The 20,173-nt window shown below is 57.2% G+C and overlaps 3 protein-coding genes across 15 annotated transcripts; 2 read left to right on the top strand and 1 right to left on the bottom strand.

Moving 5' to 3' along the window:
* Positions 1-79: 79 nt before the first annotated feature.
* On the bottom strand, positions 80-7,518 carry AK2 (adenylate kinase 2). Of its 2 annotated transcripts, XM_055798696.1 has the most exons (7): positions 7,360-7,517; positions 6,729-6,854; positions 4,728-4,838; positions 4,528-4,622; positions 3,759-3,831; positions 2,996-3,191; positions 80-904 (listed from the first exon to the last, which is right to left on the bottom strand). In XM_055798696.1, the coding sequence occupies exons 1-7, from the start codon at positions 7,471-7,473 to the stop codon at positions 897-899; spliced, it is 723 nt and encodes a 240-aa protein (XP_055654671.1). In that variant the 5' UTR covers positions 7,474-7,517; the 3' UTR covers positions 80-896. The 2 variants fall into 2 exon arrangements, with proteins under 2 accessions (XP_055654671.1, XP_055654670.1); XM_055798695.1 differs by lacking the exon at positions 80-904 and having other exon boundaries at positions 2,797-3,191; positions 7,360-7,518.
* Positions 5,800-14,025, top strand: AZIN2 (antizyme inhibitor 2). 12 transcript variants are annotated; one of them, XR_008746207.1, is made up of 11 exons: positions 6,736-6,877; positions 9,093-9,207; positions 10,384-10,550; positions 10,649-10,822; positions 11,550-11,722; positions 11,837-11,968; positions 12,301-12,466; positions 12,585-12,719; positions 12,820-12,932; positions 13,196-13,410; positions 13,743-13,881. XR_008746207.1 is itself a non-coding variant. In XM_055798148.1 (11 exons), exons 3-11 carry the CDS (start codon positions 10,452-10,454, stop codon positions 13,882-13,884), a joined length of 1,377 nt encoding a protein of 458 aa, XP_055654123.1. In that variant the 5' UTR covers positions 6,736-6,877; positions 9,093-9,207; positions 10,384-10,451; the 3' UTR covers positions 13,885-14,025.
* Positions 14,026-15,277: 1,252 nt separating this feature from the next.
* NDUFS5 (NADH:ubiquinone oxidoreductase subunit S5) lies at positions 15,278-16,556 on the top strand. The gene is made up of 2 exons (XM_055800826.1): positions 15,278-15,602; positions 16,262-16,556. Exons 1-2 carry the CDS (start codon positions 15,387-15,389, stop codon positions 16,364-16,366), a joined length of 321 nt encoding a protein of 106 aa, XP_055656801.1. The 5' UTR covers positions 15,278-15,386; the 3' UTR covers positions 16,367-16,556.
* Positions 16,557-20,173: the final 3,617 nt, after the last annotated feature.

The raw sequence follows: 20,173 nt of genomic DNA, 5'->3' as shown, positions 1-20,173 counted from the left end.
ATTGTTAGTTGGCTATGCTGTCATCTGCCTCCTCATCTTCCACACTGTCTGCAGGTCAAAGAGGACACAGCAACAGATAAAAAATGTAAAGGGGTTATTTTATTATTGATTCAGAGGTTAGACAAGGCACCATTTGATCTAAAAAGAAATGCAAAAAACCAATTAAGTGTTATTTTTTGCAGTCAATTAAGAACGTCTCTTTTGCATTTCTTCAGCATTGTGTGAATTCCAGCTTGGTCAAGACCACAGAGAAGCCACCCCATTGCCAAGTAAGGCAGGCTTGGACTAGAGCCGCAGCCCCTCTGTGCAGCAGGAGAGAAACCTTGAGAAGTCTTTATGCCAGGGTTTAGGACTGCAGCAGAACAAGAAAACCAAAACTTCCAGGAAAAGGCCATGGCATTTTTTTTTTTTTCCTTTCAGAAATGACGAGTCATTTGTTCAGTTTGGTCCTCGCTGACAGGAAGCAACTTTCAAAAAAATCACAGCAAACCTTGCAGTGGCCTTAGAGTACTAACAGCCCATGAGACAAGCCCTGAAAGTCCTGGAGAAACCTGGCACAGCATCTAGCCCTACACTCCTAACAGCTCAAGTACCTGCATCTGATCACTGGCGGAGATGTTTTACCCTGTACAAAAATTGTTTTGCCTCCCCAAACAGTGATTTCTCAGGATAAGGCCATCTCCTCTTCACAATGATTCCGCTGAATAAAAACTCTAAACAAAACCCAACCAAATTAGCCCCCAAATCCCTTGTCTACCACCTCCTTTTCCCCCTCCCATCAATCATAACCCCTCCCCAGCTGCCCTCCCTGCCTCCCCCTCCACCCAGGGGAGGGCTGCAATGGGTGATGTAGCAGAGTGTGCAGCGTTTGGTGGTGTCGCATCTGGTTCACGGAGTCACTCAGCTGGAATAAATGGGAACAAAGAGAAAAAAATAGATTTAGGGAAAAAACCAAAATTAATCATGGTTTATGGCAGAACAAGGCTCGTGAGCTGGATGCAAAGTGAGCACAAGGGGGAAAAGGAACGAAAAGTGGAAGAACACATTGTTCTTGCTGTGGAGTAAAACCATGACCAAATCCAAGAACACCAGCTGGCCAGGAACCCTTTCCTGCCATTATAGCAGCGTGTAGGGAGCTGCAGCTCTCTCAAGATGCCCAGATAAAAGCTGCTCCCAGTCAGAATTTCTTTACAGTCACCGAGATGCTAGGGCAGCTTTAAAACACACTTTCCACCACCCTGCAGCACAGCAGTCCTATGCCAAATGCTATCCTGACCTCCCAGCACACCGACACGCACTGGGAACAGAAACAATCGACAAGGCAATGGCCATCTGGGGATCTCAGGGGACTGCAGGCTGCTGACGAAACCAGCACCGTTTACTTTCAAACCCTCTCTCCCCACAATCACGTGCTTTCAAGAGCAACAAGTCAACTGCTTTCAGTTCCTGGTGTTATTTCCAGTTTGCTGGAAGGGAAGAGGTTGTTTTCCTAGAAAGGATATATGAGGACAGAGAGGTATTTTCAGACAAAAGAGAAATTATCAAGAAAAAAAAAAAAAAGAGCAAGGGATTCCTGAGGATTAGGCATCTGCTCTAGGCACACAGGCCACAGCAGCTCAGTGCACAGGAGGGAGACAGGCCGCCTCCTCCAAAGAGAAGGGTACTCAGTAACACTAAATCAGTAAACATCCACAGAAGGCCAAAGGACAAAGTTTCATCTGGGCCAATCTGCATTTACAGCGAGGTCCTCTAGGAAGGGCTAGAATTCTGCATGGGCAAAGGTTATCACCAGCCTCGCAGGGTCACCATATAGCATCATAATGCCCCCCAAAAGCCAGGGTACTAACCACACTGCGCATGGTGCCCTCAAATGGACAGCCTGACAAAGCTGTTTGATTTGCTCAAGAAACAAGTACATTTCCATGGTCTCATAATGAAGGTCGTTGGCTCAAGGGCACACGAAGCCAGCAGTTAATAACGCTGTCTCTTGAGCCTTGAAAAATCATTTGTTTTGCAATAAGGCTTTATTTAGACCTCAGGATCAGGAGAAGCTCAACACATCTTCATCTTCCTGGCCAAAGCCAAGGCAAGAGTGAAGAGATAAAACCCAAGTCTTTTTCTTGTCCTCAGGAGATCCCAACTTGCCACATACAGCGACTGTCAGACCAGAGACTTCATGTTATTTAAAAAAAAAAAGGCAAAAAGCATCTCACTAATATTTGCTGCGTTGGGGTTCACAAATGAGAAGAGGCTGAAACCTCCCAGCTCTCACCCACCCTCTCCGTGCCCCACAAGCCCCATCAGAACAAAAGACAGGCTGTGCTCTCAGGTAACCTGCCGTCCCACAGAGAGTAAAACACGTACGACAAGAACAAGTTCTCACCCAGCCCCGAGCAGCAGCAGGCTGCACTCATGCACACAGCCAGGCTGTCCCTCCCATGGCTCTCCCTGGGCTGACACACACAGACAGAACCTTTCACATGCTTCCCACAAGCAAACCCGTGTTTTGTTTCCTGCAGCGGACAGAGCATCACCTATCCAGCACCCTGTGAAGGTCCTTCCCCCAACAGCTCAGTCCAGATCTCCAACCTTCTGCCACTCCCCTGCGGAGCAGCCAGGAGGAGCTGAAAGTACAGTTCCTTCCAGGGAGCTACAGCTCTAGAATGAAACAAGCGCCTTTGGATCCCAAAGGGGTGCAAACCCCCATTTCTGGCAGCGTGTGCTTGGGCTCGCTGCGACCTCTAGGGGACAAATCTCTGGCATGCGCAGACAGACTGATGTTCACATATACCGAGATGGAGACCGTTAACAGCTTGTTTAATTGAGAATTAGCACAGCCCTGCCTTGGGCTGCATTGCCTTGTCCCCCCTCCTCTTCTACTCTGCTTAGCTCTTCACCTTCCCCGGCCCCAGAGAGACAGAGATGGAGAGACAGAGAGGAAAGGGAGAGCTCCGTCCTGGGACAGAGCCCTAAATGAACATAACCAGGTCTTTACATGTTGCTCTCGAGAAGGCTGCCAGGATGCTAGCAAACACCACATCGGGAGACTGGGAGGCATCCACCGCCGTATGGATCCCTCGCTTGCTGTAGTAGGAGACCAGGGGAGAGGTCTGCGTGTGATAGGCCTTCAGGCGGGTTTTCAAGGCTGTTTCATTATCATCCGAACGACGGATCAGGGGCTCTCCAGTGACCTGGGAAAAGCAAGGGGACAACCTCCAGCTAGCTGCAGCCTGGCACACTCCCCCCTTCTCTCCACAGCTATGACAACCCCTGCTCCCCTCCTCCAAGACAGGCTACAATGCAGAGCTGCAGGGTGGTCCCCAGGTCTGCAGGGGAGCGTGGGGTGAACCCAGAGCAGCTGAAACAAGTCCCAGAGCAGTCACTGAAGAGGGGATACAGCACCATGGTCCTGCCCCCATACACCACTCTGCTTGCTAGAAGGAGCCTCGAAGGCAGACACCAGCTACAGTTGGCTTCCCAGGAGAGAAACCAGTCAGAACCCACCACAATTTCAGCTATGGACACAGTCCAACAAGTTCTGAGGCTGACAGAGCCCAGGCTGGCCCTGCAGAATAGCCATGCCCTTCACTCATCCCGCCAGACTCCCCACGGTGTTGTCGGCTCAGGCTGCGCAGGCAGTTCCCCACACTCCCCAGAAAACCAGGACAGAAGGAAAGAACTTAGTTTTTTCCAGGGATGCTGCAAAGCATCAGCTAAACCCAAAGCAACATAAGTTGTGGCCTTGGGAGCTCACATACATCGTCCTTCATGTGCTCTTTCGGGGGTCTGAACTCCTCATGATAAGAGCGGCCACTCGCTGGGTGAATCAGCCTAAGAGAGAAAGCAAGTGTCAGCAGAGTAGCCCAGTGTGAGGACAAGGTCTCCTGAACCTGCCACTCATCAGCACAGAAACATCTGCAATAACAACCCAATTAGCCTCTCTCTGCTAAGAAAAATCTCTTTAGTTATTTCTGTATCAAGGGCCACTTCAGGCATTTGAAAAAAGCAGCTGTGCTAGAAGATGGAAAAGAGATTTTTACTTTAGGCTTTTCTGGGGAAAGCGGTTAGCTCCTGGAGGTGAGGGTGACAGTGCAGCAGCAAACACTGGGAGACATCTGTGTGCCTGCACAGCCACAACTGACCCTGGACAGAGTGTTCGGCAGTGCCTGAACACCTATGCACGGTGTCCTGCGTAAGGGAGTAGTAATGGCTCCGGAGAAGCAAGAGTATGAAGACATTAGCTGTCAGACACCAGGCTTAAAGGCTGAGCTGGGTCACCAAGGACACCGAATCATCTCGGCAGCCCCTATTTATAAGGCAACGAAGGGGCTGTTCAAGCCCAGGCACGGGAGAGCAGGTGAGCGATCAGGGCAGGAAGGCTCAAACAGAGCAGAAATCTAACACGGAGCAGTACTGCAGCTAGCCCTAAGCACTGCCAGAGTGAACCTGGGATCCAAAATTAGGACACTCTCCCACAGACTACGAAAACCTGCCCCATGCACTGGGTGTTTGGGAGAGAAGGATTACCGTCCAGTGATTCTCCGGATCAGCAAGGAGTCAGGGATGCTGAACTCAATGACGGAGTCCAGCTTTTCTCTCCTCTTCTCCAGGAGCTCATCCAGCTGCAGCAGAACACACCCAGCTCAGAGGGGCAGAAGCATGGCCAAGGGACCCCCGTCTCCAGGGAAGGAGATGCCAGAGCAGTCCCCAAACAGGAGCTCACGTACCATTTCAGCCTGCTTCACCGTGCGTGGGAAGCCGTCCAGGAGGAAGCCGTTCTTGCAGGGAGCGGAGTCAAGGTTGTTCTCAATCAGCTCCACCACCATCTCATCACTCACCTGCGGAGAGGAGAGACAGACACATGGTGAAGAGGGACACCCCAGTTTTACACGCAGCTGCCTCTAGAGCTGCTGTACTCACGCCAGTGTCCAGGCTGCATCAGGCCCCTTTTAGAGCCGTTTCTGGTCCCAGAAGCGGCAGCCACAACGCAGGGCACTGCTGTTAACAGGGCAAAAGCTGCATGTTCAGACCTGTCCATGTCAGAGAAGTGCTCCCTGCCATGGTTGTCAACACATATTTCACACCAGGGACACTCCAGCCTGTGCAGGGACTTGGACCAGTGCTGTAACCTCACTGTTACAAAGGTTGCTGTATTTCAAGGGAGACAGTCAGTTTGAAGAACTGTTTTGATTATTTTTTTTTAAAACCAATTCACAATACAAAATATCACCATAACCTTTATTTCCTGTTACTTTGTACCTTCACCCACACATCCCCCTCAGTAGGCAGGCCTGGGCAGGAAGGGCAAAGCAGGTGAGTTGCTCATTGACTCTTGTAAACCTTGTACGAAGGTAAATGCCCAATACTTCCTGACACGCTCTGGCCTCGCTGGATAGTTTTTCCCCATATCACGATCCCAGCATACTGCTGGGATTAATGCCTTGTCTTCACTGCAGCATTTGGATAGTACTAACAGATGCTGCAGCCCCAACAGTAGCTGTTTATTTGAGAGTAGCTCTCCTCAGCAGCTCTTTTTTCTCCAGCACACGCAGCTGGGACCCAGCAGGACTGGGGACCACACCATCACAGCACACAAACAAGAGCCCTGGAGCAGGAAGCGTAAGGGTGGGGAGCAGTCTGCGTGAAGCAACAAGTCACTTCTGCGCTTTCCTGATTACCCTGCTTGGAGAAAGGGGTCCTGCTTCATCATCAAGCGTAAAAACCCAACCCGAAGGCTGCTGTGCTCCCAGCTGAGTTATCACAGAGCCAGACCACGCTGCAAAGATACACCCACCGAGCAGCCCAGTGCCGGCTGCCACACACACACGTGGCAGATACCACCAGCCGTGCCAGATAACGTCCCCTATCTTTCATAACCAGCTGGGATACTGCAGGCTCGGTGTTGCAATGCAAGCTTTGAGCAAAAGCTGGAGATAAGCCACGTCGCTCTTCCCACCTGTGGCCCGCAGATTCTCCGTGGGGTCTTATGAGCCCACGCCAACCAGAAGCGATGCTCAAGACCCACCCCACTTCGCCTTGGGGCGAGTTGCTGCAATTTGCTGTCCCTCAAGTTTCCCTAAGATATTTCAGTTATTTTAGCAAGACAGTTGGACATTCAGAAAATGAATGTGTCAAAGATCTTAACTCTTGTCTCTTGGGGATCCAAAGTGTCTCTCTCTCACAGCACTACACAGCACCCACCCCACCCCAGGTCTATTTTTACCTTACAGTTACAGGCAAATAGCATTTATGCAAGAGCTGGGATGCAGATGAACCCTCTGAACAAAGTCTTCCACCCCACAGGAGTCCAGGCATCATGTGAAGGAAGCCAGGAGCTGCAAAGCATGGCTGTGAGACCCTGTCACTCCGCGAATAAACCTGCACCTCAAACAGCATTGCAGAGCCACAGCAGCCAGCCAAGCCACATCCCATGAGCAGAAAAGCAACGTGAAAAAGAAAAAAAAGAAAGAAAGAACCAACCCAGGGACACAGGCTTCTGGTAAGCAAAGAAGAATTTTGAAGAGGAAGGATGTTTTTATAGGATGCTTCTCCTGCAGGATAATGAGAGGGAAAATCCCCACCCCACCCCTGCCTTCACCCTGCAATCTGCCTCCCGCCACTAATTGGGTTTTGTCACTGAGGCTTCTAATTAGACGGTGCTTTTGACTGCTCCGGTTCCAGGTGCTGCCAGCTCACCGCCCCTCCCGGCACATCTCCCCACTACCCACCAGCTTCCCCGCATCCATCGTCTCTTTGAGCCGCTTGCCCAGGTCGGAGCCGGAGGCCACCATGGCCCGCAGCATGTCCCCGGTGGCCAGGTGGCAGACGCAGTAGGTCTCAGCCAGCTTCGGGGCCTGCCGGAGAGGACAGACAGGGGGTAAGCTCCCCGTGGTGGGGTGGGGGGGCAGGACCCCGGGGGCTCAGGCCCAGCCGGGGGCTGGATCCCCCTCCCGTGGGGGTCTACCGCCACCCGCAGCGGCGGGACGGTCGGGGCCCGGCCGACACGTGGTGGGCCCGGCACAACAGCCCGGAGGGCAGGTAGCTGCGGGAGGCGGGGGCAGGCACCGGGCCCCTGGAGAGGGGCTCCGGGACAAAGGACTCCGGGTCCCTGCGGGCGGGAGGCCCGTGTGGCCGAGCCCCCGGGGGAAGGCAGGCGCGGTGCCCTCCGGAGCAAGGGCAGGCCGCACGCCCCAGGACCTCGGCAGGAAGAGGCCGGGCACCCGCGTCCCTCCAGGCGGGGGCTCAGACGCCGGGCCCGGCGGTGGGCAGGCCCGGCCCGTGCCCGCCGACCTGTCCCAGGAGGGCAGCCCAGGACACCCGCACCGCTCCCGTGCAAAGGGCCCTCACGTGTCCCCTCACCTGCGTGCCCTTGCCGGCGCCGGGCGGCCCCAGCAGGACGGCGCGGATGCCCTGCCGCAGCCCCGGGCCCGGGGCCTGCCCGCGGCCGCCCCCCGCCTGCGCGCTCGGAGCCATGGCCGCCGCCGACTGCGCGCCCGTCACGGGGGCGGTGACGCCGGGGCAGCGGGCGAGTGGGCGGGGCTCCGCCGCGGGTGGGCAGGATTTCGCGTGTAGCGGGCGTGGTTTCGCAGCGGATAGGCGTGGCTACAAGGTAGTGGGCGCGGTTTCGCAGCGAGTGGGCGGGGCTACGTAAGTAGTGGACGTAGTTTCACAGCGTGTGGGCGTGGCCACGTAGGTGGTGGGAACGGGTTTGCAGCGGGGGGCGTGGCTACGTATGTGGTGGGCGCGGTTTTGCAGCGGGTGGGCGTGGTTCCGCGGCACGGCGTGGGTGACAGCGCGCCGTGCTGGCGCGGCGTGGGCCGGCGGCTGCTGCGTGGGCCCGGTTCCCCCCGCTGCACTCCGGAAAGCGAGCCGAGAGCCGGCACCGCTCTGCCCTCCTCCCGGCCCGCTGCTCTCTGCAGGGCTCCGCCGTCCTGCCTGGCACGGTGCAGGGCTGGGCGCTGGGCTGGAGCACCGGGAAAACAGGCCAGGATCTCACGGGCGCTTCCTTGGCGCTGGGTGCTGGGATAGTCCCTGGCAAAGCCAAGACGACAGTGTTGAATACAGGAGCCCAGGAGCAGTCGTTCCCTCTCACTCCTCAGTGAGGGCACCCACCCCTCCACATACAGAACACTGTCTCCTCAGCGGCACCAGAGAGGGAACTGCAAATTAACAAGAAGAAAGAAAAAATCCCCTGCTCAGCTGGTGGTATTTGTGGGATGGAGTGGTGGAACCGTTTCCAAGTGCACAAATGCAGGCAAAGACAGGACTGATCGATCTGAGGGGGCATCTGCATGTATGGCAGAGCTGGATCTGCTGTCTGGGAACCCACCGAATCCAGCAGTGGCACAACAAGGGCAGAATCAGTCCCTGACGTCTTCCCGTCTACCTTCCTTGGCCGGTGTCCCAGCCAAACAGGCGCTGCTCAGCCTTTAATCTGCAGGAGGCCTCGTTTTCCTGGCAGCAGCGTTTCAGAGGTATTCTGGGCTCTCTTCCCCTCAAGGGTTCCTGTGCACGCAATGCGTGCACAGCCACGAGCGCCCTTGCACCAGGGCTGGGCTGCAGGTAGGCTCGCCATGCTCCGCACCGTCAGGCTGGGGATGAACTGCTGGCACGGTGGGGACTCAGTGAGAACCTAGGGTGTCTGCTGCGGGGGGGAGCATTTCCCAAAAGTGATGAAGGATGCTCGGAGGCAGCTCAGCCAATGGGGTGGCTGGGTTTTGTTGCCATGGCTATGGTGAGGCAGAGCAGGGAGCGGGGTACTGGGATACAAGGGGTGCAGAGCCCACCCCCCACCCCCAGGGTTAGCTGGTCCAGGGGCTTAGGGCAGGCAGGGAACCGGAGCAGGACAAACAGCCACTGCTGGGGCCAGTTCATTCTCTTGGCAGACCCATGGGCATAATCTGCTTAAATGCTTTCTAAGGTAACGGGGTTGGGGGGACTGCGCGGGCTGCTGGGGAAGCTGGCTTGCCTGGCACAGTGAGGAGGGGGCTGATGAGGGATGCCTGCGATTGCCAAGTTTTGGGAATAGCGGGTGGAGGGCATCCTGCCATCAGTACCCCTCTCCCTCATTAACCCCTTGCACTTCTCCCCAGAGACCTCGAACCCCCAGCCACAGCTACACCTTGGGGTGCTGCAGGAGCTTGGTGTTCTTTGGGGAGCCCCCCTGGCAGCACGCCTAGTCACCTGGGAGGGAGGCGCTGGACCCCGGTAAGGAGGGGGTGTCCGAGGCTGGGGCATGTTTTCCTAGGGCTGACAGGAATGACCCACTTAATTGCTTATTGTTTCTGTGTCCAACCAGGGCGGGCTGGGTGCTGGTTAGTGATGTCTCTGGGGAGTGAAGGGTAAGGCTAGAGGAGTTGCTCTCCTTTCCTGAGTATGAAGCTCTAAGAGCTTGAAAACCCAATTTTTCTCCCCATTCCCCATCTCTGAAGTTTGCTGGTGGTGCTTGCTCAATGGATTACAACACCCTGCCACTCCGGGATCAGTGTGGTCTTTGTCCTAGTGCCCACCCGAAATGTCGTAAGTAGGTCTCTGCAGAGGAGGAGGTGCTGTGCAGCTCTGAGAAATGAAACCTCTGTCTCCTCACTTCAGCTCTGAGAGACCATGTTCCTGTAAGAGCCCTGGAGCTAGACCTGGATTACTGGAGTGGAAATGTTTCCTGAGAGCCTGAGCTAGGTCATCGGTTCCCTGGGTTATGGGATGGGATGGATCCAGGGGAGGAGGCTGTTAAAGCTAAGTGTGCAAATTTAAAGCTGAAGGTTTTAAGTGTGCGAGCCAGGAAACATTGTTCAGCTTAACTTGTCCCCTTGGTCCACACCCTGTGCCATGGGAGAGACGTGAAATGAACCACAGCATGAATCCAGACCATCCTCAGGTCAGCCGGTGTCAGTGAGTGGCCTGTGCTGAGCTCTTTAAGGATGCCTCCCTTTTCCTGGGGCTTGTGTGCCTGGGAAGGTGGGTCTGTGAAACTTCAGCTATTTGGAAACCGCAAGGGAACTTCACCCTGTGCGATGTACAGCAGATCTAGCTACATGCCAGAGCGTGAAGAGACATGTTCTGGCATATATAGGCCATCCTCTTTGCAGTGAAATTGGCTTTGTTGTTAACTGTGTTGGTGCCTGAACTGCTGCTGAAGACAGGGCTGCTGCGTGCCAGAAGAAAGCTCTGAACTGCTGAGAAAAGTGTCTCCTCCACCTGGAGAAAATGCTTTAACCCAGAGCAGGGCCCTCAGCTGAGGCACTGGTTTGGAGGAGAGCAGCAGAGGGCTTTACCCAGGGCAGCGCTCCCATGGTCGGGACAGGGAGCACCCCAGGGTGCAGGCTGGGTGCTGTACGCTGGTGGAGTTTCTGGTCCCTACCCCTAATATTCCCTTTCTTTCTACAGTGTGTTGCATACTTAGAAGTCATACCCTACCTGAGGAGGCATTAAACTAGCGTTAGCACACCCTGACCATGAATGGGTACCTGAACGAATCCAATTTCATGATGGTGGAGGAAGGCTTCACCACCAGAGACCTCCTGGAGAACATCCTGGTGGAGCTGTGCCGGGCGGTAAGGGCTGGTGGCTCTGCTGCTCCCCAGCAGCCAGCACCTGCTTGGCAGAGACGGTCGTGGCGAGGCGACTGCTGCTCACTCCGGCTTTCTCCTAGAGCAACCAGCAAGCCTTCTTTGTGGCGGACCTTGGGGACATTGTGAAGAAACACCTGTGTTTCCTGAAGGCCTTGCCCCGTGTGAAACCCTACTTCCCAGTGAAGTGCAACAGCAGTGAAGGAGTGATTCGACTGCTGGCTGAGCTGGGGGCAGGCTTTGCCTGTACCAACAAGGTAAGGCTGTGGGAGGATGGCTCGGGTGAGCATCCCTTGGCCATTTGTGGGAGAGTGGCAGAGCTCACCGTTCATTAGATGACATTTATAGGGGCAGGAGTCTCCCTCTGCTGTCAAAACCCTCCTGACTCAGCCCAGAAATCCCCATCCACACTTGTCTGGTCACCCTTTGACCAACATTCCTGTCTCTGGAACTGGTGTCCCAGCTGGCAGGCTTGGCTGGTGGCAGGGCACGTCCCTGGGGTGCCACTGCCACAGCCATCCAATTCTTGGTGGCTTTAAGCCTTGTCCCTCCTGCTTGTCATTTGCAATAGCCAGATTTCCAGGAAGGAACCAAAGTTAACCCACGTAATTAAATAGGACGTGTTACCAGGAGGAGAAAGTGCAAAGAGTTGTGACAACTCAGACCCGCGCTGCAGCCGTCAGCCTCACTGCAGCTCACAGGTGACACATGGACCAAACCCACACCTACTAAACCTGCTGGTTTTCTCTCCTCCTGGTCTCACGCTGCTTGTAAACATCTTGCCGCAGCCTGCCCCTGCCAGGACAAAGTCCACTGTGATCCCTTGGAGCTCTTGTGGATTTTCCTTTGAAAAGCCCAGGCTGCAATGCTGGCAGTTTGCCCTCCACAATGCTGCAAGCTGGCCGAGGCCCTGGGCTGACCGTGCCCAGGCGTGGGCAGCACCGGTCCCAAGGATCTGCCCACACGCATGTCGTATCCCCACAGGTGGAGATCGCACGGGTTCAAAACATCGGCGTCCCAGCTGACAAGATCTTCTACAGCAGCCCCTGCAAGCAGGTTGCCCACATCAAGTACGCGGCCAGCCACGGTGTGCAGCTGATGACCTTCGACAATGAGGTGGAGCTGAGCAAGGTGGCCAGGAGCCACCCTCGTGCCAGGTGGGTGTCCGGCGGCATCAGTGGAGCGTGGGGCTGGAGTAGGAGCTGGGGGGGTGGCTGTGGGGTGAGAGAGGGCCTGAAGACCCCTCAACGCAGCGTGGCTTTGCTCTGCAGGATGTTATTGGGTATCGCTGCTGATTCCAGCCCTTCTGCCCACCCGAGCATGGCGTTTGGGACCACGCTCGAGTCCTGCCGGCACCTGCTAGAGACAGCGAAGGAGCAGGCTGTGGAGGTTGTTGGCATCAGGTATGGCGCATGGTCCTTTGTCCACAGGGGTGCTCAGCCCTGGCTGGACCAGGCTATGGGAAGCTCTGGGGGCCATAGACCCACCACTGCTGTGGCTGGGAGCAAGGTGAAGGCAGAGACTGGCGGAGGCTGACCCTTGCTGGGACCAGTTTGGGGCATTTAGCCCTCGGAGGGGGGCTGGGGGGCTCTGCGGGGCTGGCCAAGCAGTCTGGCTTGGGATGGTGCCCGAGAATCACAGAGCTGCCCGCAGTGAGCGATAATCCCAGCGCCATGTCCCCTCGCTGCCATCTGGGGACCAGTGAACCCTGCTGAAAGAGGGGGTGTCCCCTCAGCTTTCACCTGGGGAGCCGCGGGCTGGAGCCCCAGGCCTTTGCTCGGGCTGTGGCTGCGGCGCAGCTGGCCTTTGATGTGGGCACGGAGCTGGGCTACCAAATGCGCCTCCTGGACATCGGAGGGGGATTCCCTGGCACCGAGGACACCAGAGCTCCGTTCGAAGAGGTATGTGGCTCCCAACACGTGCGCTCAGCAGGCAGAGTGAGGCTGGAGGGTATTCCTGGGTCTGGCTCCCTGCGGGGGGGCTGAGCTAACCGAGGGGGAACATCTTCTTCCCCTCCAGATGGCTGCCATGATCAACTCTGCCTTGGACTTGTATTTCCCAGACGGCTGCGGGGTGGAGATTGTTGCAAGACCCGGGCGATACTACGTCACCTCCGCCTTCACCTTTGCTGCCAGCATCACTGCCATGGAAGAGGTTCCCACAGAGCAGCCTGGCTCTGACGGTGGGTGGGATGGTGGGATGGACCCACCTGTGTGCCTGAGCCCCCCTGAGCCCTCTCCCTGCTCCCTTCCAGAGGAAGACTCTGTCAGCAAGAAGAGCCTGGTGTACCACCTCAGCGATGGCATCCACGGCACCTTCAGCTGCCTCCTGTTTGACAGCCCCTGCCCCAGCCCTCAGCTGCACAAGGTGAGGGTCCGGGCTGCTTTGAGGAGACCCCAGCAGGTCCCTCACACTGTGTTGCATCACCTCAGCTGACCCTGCTCCCCTTTGCATCGTGGCTGGCCCCAGGCTCCGTGCCAGGGGGGAGCAGAGGCTTTGGGGATGTACCCGGAGAGCCGGAGTCTGTGGGCTCCCACGGTTGGATCTTCAGGGCAGATGGAGGTGGACGCAGGTCACTGTGGCACTGCTGCATCCTCATCCCCTGCGGCTGCTCGGTGTGTCCCCTGCAGAGACCCTGCCCAGACCACCCCTCGCACAGCAGCAGCCTGCGGGGCCCCCCGGGACACGTGGAGGATCACATCGCTGACGGCCTGGAGCTGCCCGAGCTGCAGGTTGGGGACTGGCTGATTTTCAAGGATATGGGTGCCTACACCATCGCAAGCTCGGCCCCGCTCGGGGGGTGTCCCCAGCCGCAGATCACCTACGCTATGTCCCGCGTGGCCTGGTAAGAGGTGGTCCTGCGCAAGCAGGGGAAGGGGGAGGGCAGAATCCCGTGGGAGATGCTGTCTGTCCCTGCCCAAGGCAGAGGGTCAAACCTGAGTCCCAGAAACTGGAGAGTCAGGGGGTAATCCCAGCCTCAGAGGTCAAAACCTGGCCGCAAAGGCAAAACTCACATTATTTTAAATACTGACAGACTTGAGCCAGTTTTTCACTGGGGAAGCTGCGGGTGGCTCATCTCCAGCTGTTGCTCTGGGGGCATGAGACCCCCGGTGCTCCCTTTTCCCCACACCCACCCTGCACAAGGAGGTGCTCCCCTCAGCTGTCTCCCGCTTGCAGGAAAGCCGTCCAGCTCTTCCTGGGGAAGCCGCCAGCAGCAGAAGATGACCGCGAGACCCTCTGCGCCCCACTATCCTGCGGCTGGGAGACGGCTGAGGCGCCGTGCATCACCCCGGCCTTGGCGCCGGCCAGCATCATCTGAGCAGCAGCGGTGCCGGCGGTGGGTACCAGCCCCGCGGTGACCGGGATGTGGCAGCATGTCCTGCCTGGCATCATCCCGCTCCGCTCTCCCAGGGGACCCACCACGAGGACTTTGGAGCACAAACCATAAATGTTGTTCCTGCTGCTGGTGTGGTGGCGTCTGCCTCCCAAAGGGGTCTGGGCGGGTGTGTGGGGGGGTCTATTTGGGGTTATTTTTAAGAGTTATGGTAATAAATGGTGGTCCGGCACAGCTCAGGGATTGGGATGCAGGCTGGAGGTGGCAGCGAATCAGTGTGCGGTGAGCAATTAGCTGCGTAACGAGGCTTTGCTCATTAGGGAAGGTTAACAAGACCCTGGAAGCTGGGACTGGGGGAACTGGAGGGCACTGGGAGGACTGTGATGTATGGGTGTGGGGTGCACTGGGAGCAGTGGGACATGTAAATCACATGCTCTCATGTGATACTGGGGGCACTTGCTGGGGTGGGGGCAGTGGGGAGGTGTTGCTCTGGGGAGCACTGGGAGCCCGGGGAAGGCACTGGGAGTACTGGGGCGGCTGCCACAGTGGGTAACGAGGCTTTGCTTGTTAGGGAAGTTTGGGGCCGTTCACCTGAACTTTGGATACTCCTCAGGCAGCCGGAGGGACCCCTGGGATTTTGGGGGCAGGGGTGAAGTATGGAAATTGGGGGGTGGGTTCCAGGCTGTGGGTATTACTGGGGCAGCCCCCTGCTCCATGAGCCCTTGGCAGCACTAATGAAGCCCCCTGCCCCTGGGCTGCGTGTGGGGGTCCCGCACAGGTACAGCCCTGCGGCATGGGGCAGGGGGCACCGGGAGCCCCGAGCAGCCAAAGAAAGGGATGCTGCGAGACCCTGAAAGCTGGGACTGGGGGAACTGGAGGGCACTGGGAGGACTGTGATGTACGGGTGTGGGGCGCACTGGGAGCAGTGGGACACCGGGGTGATACTGGGGGGCACTCACTGGGGTGGAGGCAGTGAGGAGGCATTGCTCTGGGGAGCACTGGGAGGGCACTGGGAGCACTGTGAGGGCACTGGGAGGACTGTGATGTACGGGTGTGGGGCGCACTGGGAGCAGTGGGACACCGGGTTGATACTGTGGGGCACTCACTGGGGTGGAGGCCGTGAGGAGGCATTGCTCTGGGGAGCACTGGGAGGGCACTGGGAGCACTGGGAGGGCACTGGGAGTTCTGGGGATGCTGCCGCGGCGGCCGGCAGGGGGCGCTGGGGCGCGGCGGGCGGCCTGTCCTCCGGCCCGCCCGGGGCGCTGCAGCGGGGGAGGCCGCTCCTGCCTCTCGTCTCTCTGGCCCCGCCGGAGCCGCCCAGCCGTAAAGCGCGACGTAGGTGTCGCGCCTGCCTTTGCGCTTGACGGCGGGCAGCGTCGTGAAAAGCCCGTGAAGGACGGCGGCGGTGGCAGGTCTGTGAAGCGCGGCGGCTGGCCCTGAGGGTGTCGGGGTTGTGACAGCGTCGGTGTCGCAATAAGTGCGGAGCCATGCCGTTCTGGGACCTGCAGCGGCAGCTGGGGATCGATTTAGACCGGTGGCTGTTGCGGCAGAGCATGCCGCAGCCCTACGGCAAGGCCGGGGCCTGTCACGCCTTCGAGCGGGAGTGGGTGGAGTGCGGGCACGGCCTGGGCCAGACCCGCGCCCGCCGCGAGTGCCAGCCCGAGTACGAGGACTTCATGGAGTGCATGCACCGCACCAAGCTGGTGAGCGCTGGGGGGCTGCGGGGCTCGGGGGGGGAGGGCACTGGGACCCCAGGGCTGGGAACAGCTGAGGCGCTGGGCCAGGCTGGGGAGGGGGTGCTGGGGGTGGAGGCCAAGCTCTTGAGAAGTTCTGGGGGCTCCGGCCCAGGCTGGGGCGGGGGATGGGGGTGGGGGTTGCTGCCAGGGGTGTGGCCCGTTAGGTGACACCGCCTTGCTGGCAGCAGGGCTGTATGCAGGTGCGAGTGGGTGGGCTGGTCCTGCGGCAGCCCCTTCCCCAAGGCGGGGGGGAGGGTTGTGGTAGCAGCAGGGCTGTGTCCTCTGCAGCCCCTTCCCCCCTGCCTGCACGGCCCTCCTCCTGCAGCAGCTATGGGCGGTCCGCAACTGCAGCAGCTACAGGAGAACGTACTGCCTGGTCAGCTGTGGGCTGAGAGCCCCATTATCATTAGGAGTAAAGTGTGAAGCAGCAGCCTGAAAGCCCAAAAGTCTTGGGCAGGAGTCTCAAACACGCGTGGGAAGCCTGAGGGCAGGGTTAGCGTGGGTTCCATGTGCACGCAGTTTCTGAGGGGCTGCCGGGAGGTGCAGTAGAGACCATCTAAGTGCTTCTGTGACTGCCTGCACCCTGTGGTGTGTCTGCCCCCACCCTCTCATGTGCGCTTTGCCAGGCTGCGCGGCTAAGAACCATCCTCAAGCAGAGGGACAAGATGATCAAGGAAGGGAAGTACACGCCGCCCGACTACCACAAAGGCAAAGAGGAGCCGCGGCCTTGACTTGCAGGGGATGTGGCTGTTGGTCACCTGTGGTGTCATTGATGTGGAGCTTCTCTGGGAAGAAAACCCGCGGCACAACTGGGTTATGCTGTAGCAGTGGGTGGGGTCTGCGTGGGGGCCCTGCCCCTGCTGAAGGGGAATGACACATTGGGCATCGCTTGGGCTAGTAAATGTCATCTTCAGAACAGTGTTTGGCTCTGTCTTGTCTTTTTTTCTGTGTGAAGCATGGCTTGAAGGTCTCTCTGTGGCAGTGCTGCCCGGGGAGCTTTGGAGACACCCTAAAACACTGCGGCGGTGCTGGGGACATGCCCTTGAGGAGGTGAGATGCTCCTGGAGCTGGAGGGAGCTGGTGCCATGGGCCATCACAAGTTCTCTCTTGGTGCCTGCAGCCCATCCCTCCCACTGACCTGTGGGCAGGCCTCCGAGGCAGCAGTTGCTGCTGGAAATGAGAGGATTAACCTGAAGAGAAAAAAACCACCCCGCCTCTGCAAGCTTATTCTGCAAAACTTCATCTTAATTTACAGCCTGCACTGTAGGGACTGATGTGTGCTGGGATGTTCCCAGTTGCTCTCCAGCTGGTGGTCATAGTGTACGAGGTGAAAACCTGGTTAAAATAACTCATTTCTGCCTGGATTCGGAGCAGTAGGGGATGGATTCAGTTTCTCTCCTGCCCTTTCAGTGTGTCAGAGGCAGGTCTCCTCACTGGGAGCTTTGCTTCGAAATCCCGTGTGTCAGCGGGATCCATTGAGCGCCACAGTGGGTGCTGAGCCCTGCTGACAGTGGCTGGCAGGTGGCCCTGGCACGGCCATGGCAGTTTGTCCCTCCACGCTGGGCCCTGGCAGCGGGACCCACCTGCACAGCTGGTGGTGTCCCTTCCCAGGGCGGGTGTTTCCCCCCGTTCCCTCCAAATTGAGCACAGTTTTGTAACAGTGTTAAATAGGTGAGTACCTGGAAGTAGGTAGAGGGCAGATCTGTGCTTTAATCTATATTTTTAATACTGGTGATTGTGGGTTTAATGCTTAATCTTTGATACAGGTGGAGCCTATAAGTTTCCTGATCCTCACAAATCCCCACACTGGGATGATAAACGCTGACCCGAGCGTGGTGTAACCTCTGGCTGGCAGAGACTGTCTGTGGGGCTGTTGCTTCTGGTCGTAGATACAGTTCTTTTAACTCCTGCCCTGCAAATGCTTTTGTCAGTGGATCACCAGTACTTTGGACACACACCTCTGAAGACATGTCCTCCCTCGAGGGCCGAAGGCGGCTGTGGCAGACCTCCTCTTTCTCCAAACACCTTGTGAGTGGTTAACTGGCTGGGGGAGAGCAGCTGGTTTGATGAGCGGTGTGCGTTCGGATAGTGTCCACCTGAAATTTAAGGGGCTGAAATTAAAGTATCACCTAATGTGGACCGTGATAGGAGTGAAAAACCAAACTCTCATGGCTGGGACCCCTCATCTGCCTGCAGAGAGGGAGCCACTGCCGCTGCTTTGGGCTCCCAGGGGCACGGACCCTGTGGCAGACACATGGATGCTTCCTGGGGGTGGGAAGGGGCCCGCAGAGCCCTGACCCTGGAAGAGTAGCGCCCTTGGGTATGAGGGGGCCACAGCTGGGTGCTGTGCTTTTGAGGCTGTCTGCCCTGCCCCTGGGCCATCCCGGGGTGCCTGGCGCAGGGACCCGAACCAGCAGAATTTTGTTACTTGCACATGGCTGAACAAAATAGGCTGGAAGAAACACTTCCCTGTTTTTTTCACCCCAGTTCCACACAGGCTGTGGGTGCCATCCCAGCAGGGTTTGGCCTTTTTGGGATTTCTGCTGCTCTTTGTCGAGCTCCTCTCCCGCAGCTCCCACCAAACCAGCTTTTCTGAGCGCAGCCGGAAGGTTTCTCCCTTCCCCCAGGCCCAGATGGATCGATTACTACAGCCCAGATGGGTTCCCTCCGCTCCGGCTGATTCAGGCTGCAGTCATCCCGGCATGTGGGATGGAGCCACGTTTCTCCCTGGCAGGGGCAGGCACTGGGGGAGGGTGGCATTGGAGAGCCCCGAAATCCAGGTCTGGGTTCAAATTCTCAGTCTGAGACCCAGGGCTGGCTCCTCCCTGTGTCTGCCCAGCGCTTGGGGCTCCGCTGGTCAGCGTGCTGCTGTTCCTATGTTGTCTCTATTTTAGGTTATGCCAGAAATAATGTGGTGTTTTCTTTTTGGGTTTTTTTTGTTTTTTTTTTTCTCTTTTCACAGTTTTGATATTTTTCTCTTATTTCCTGCCTGTGGCAGGAATAATTGAACCGAAACCCTGTTCTGGCTGGACCTGGGCGTGATTGCCCAGTATCCTGGCATTGGCTACCAGAGATGGGGAGCTGCTCTCCCTGTGCGTAACGGGGCTGATAATCCTCAGGGATTTCACTTGGCACTTCCAAATACGAAAAACTGTTTGGTGACAATTGGTTTCAACAGAGAACTTGCATAACAGTGCTGACTCTCAGGTGGCTTACAGCGTTTGGGCTATAAAAGCAGGCAAGAGGGGAGCTCCCTGGGTAGCAGTGGAGGGAAACACCAGAAAGATGGGAGAGCGGTGTGGAGAAATGGGCAGGAACGTGAATGGCTTCAGGTGAAAATGCCCTGGGGTGCTCCCGGCGTGAGGGCTGTGGGCTCTGCGGGGTGGGGGGCTGCCGGTGCCGCCAGCCACCAGCCGCCAGATCTAATAAACCATGAACAGAGAGGGCAAACCACGGCTGGGGATAGAAATCGAACCGTGCCGCGTGAGCCGTTGGCTGCAGGGTGTTTATCTGCAGTGGAGAGCCGGGGGGGTGGGAGCTGTGTGGGTGCGGGATGCGGGGCCCAGCATTGCACCTCCAGAAAGCGCCGAGCAGGGCTGAGCTGTGCCGGTGCGGCAGGAGGCACCTGCACCCCATGGGCTGGTGTGTCGGGAGCCATTTCCCCACCAAGCCGGACCACGATTCCCCCGGGATCGGCCCCATGGGCTTCGGTGAAGGATGGAAATTGGGAGAGCGGGGCCAGCTGGGAGCCCCTGTGCCACGCCTGCACTCCATCGCTCATTATGGAGGATGCTTAATTGCCCTCCCCTTTCCCAGCGAAAGCAGGCTGGGAAGGTTGGCAGCATGCGGGGCCGTGTGGCACCACGGGCTGGAGTGCTCCTGTTTGCAAAAAAAAAAAAAAATAAATCTGTGAAAGGGAATGGTTGCTTTTTCAGGGAGAGGGGAAAAACGGGCTCAGCAAAAAGCCTGGCAACTTGGTGGTGTCAAGAGTGATTCATCTCATCGAGCTGTCCAGATGTCGGAGGAAATATTGAAATGTATCTAAACACTTCTGCCTCCCGAGTGGCTCTTTAGACCCATCCAGAATCTAATTGTTCTGGAAATAGATGTTAACGCAGCCAAGGGCAAGCGGTGAATAGCAGGGGCTGGGAGGAGTGGATCTATTCGTTGTAGTTAAAAGCTCTGTTAGAAATTTTGGCAGATAAAATAACCAAAGACCTGCTGAAAACAATCAATTTCATGGAGAGATAAAAAACCCACCACCCAGCTCTGGCGGGAGGAGACCGAGGCCGAGGCTCTGGCCAAGCAGCAGTGATCAAAAATGGGTCCCATCAACCCGACCGAGTTCCCCCAGGCAAGAGGGATTTGGAGCATCCTCAGCTTCTGCATGTGGTTTTCCACGGAGCCCTGATCAAGATTCGTTTCCAGTACGTAGTAGATCCAAGTTTATATTTTGCTGTTTGGGGTTTTTTGTCATTTTTTTGGCACGGAGTGAAGCCACATCCTGGCTGGGTGGGAGACACCGAGGCTGGGATGGG

This window comes from Falco peregrinus, chromosome 3, assembly GCF_023634155.1.
Source record: "Falco peregrinus isolate bFalPer1 chromosome 3, bFalPer1.pri, whole genome shotgun sequence".
Lineage (NCBI taxonomy): Eukaryota > Metazoa > Chordata > Aves > Falconiformes > Falconidae > Falco > Falco peregrinus.
The sequence above is the reverse complement of the archived record's forward strand: the minus strand, read 5'-3'. Positions and strand labels throughout refer to the sequence as shown.

Excerpts from the sequence above, each read along its gene's own strand:
- AZIN2 (XM_013301039.3), top strand. The coding sequence starts at position 10,452 with ATGAATGGGTACCTGAACGAATCCAATTTCATGATGGTGGAGGAAGGC. Across the intron at positions 11,969-12,300 it reads GTGGAGGTTGTTGGCATCAG|CTTTCACCTGGGGAGCCGCG; the intron begins GTATGGCGCATG and ends GTGTCCCCTCAG. Across the intron at positions 12,467-12,584 it reads CCAGAGCTCCGTTCGAAGAG|ATGGCTGCCATGATCAACTC; the intron begins GTATGTGGCTCC and ends CTTCCCCTCCAG.
- AK2 (XM_055798695.1), bottom strand. The coding sequence starts at position 7,473 with ATGGCTCCGAGCGCGCAGGCGGGGGGCGGCCGCGGGCAGGCCCCGGGC. Across the intron at positions 4,623-4,727 it reads CGGTGAAGCAGGCTGAAATG|CTGGATGAGCTCCTGGAGAA; the intron begins GTACGTGAGCTC and ends GTTCTGCTGCAG. Across the intron at positions 3,832-4,527 it reads ATCCGGAGAATCACTGGACG|GCTGATTCACCCAGCGAGTG; the intron begins GTAATCCTTCTC and ends TTTCTCTCTTAG.
- NDUFS5 (XM_055800826.1), top strand. The coding sequence starts at position 15,387 with ATGCCGTTCTGGGACCTGCAGCGGCAGCTGGGGATCGATTTAGACCGG. Across the intron at positions 15,603-16,261 it reads GCATGCACCGCACCAAGCTG|GCTGCGCGGCTAAGAACCAT; the intron begins GTGAGCGCTGGG and ends GCGCTTTGCCAG.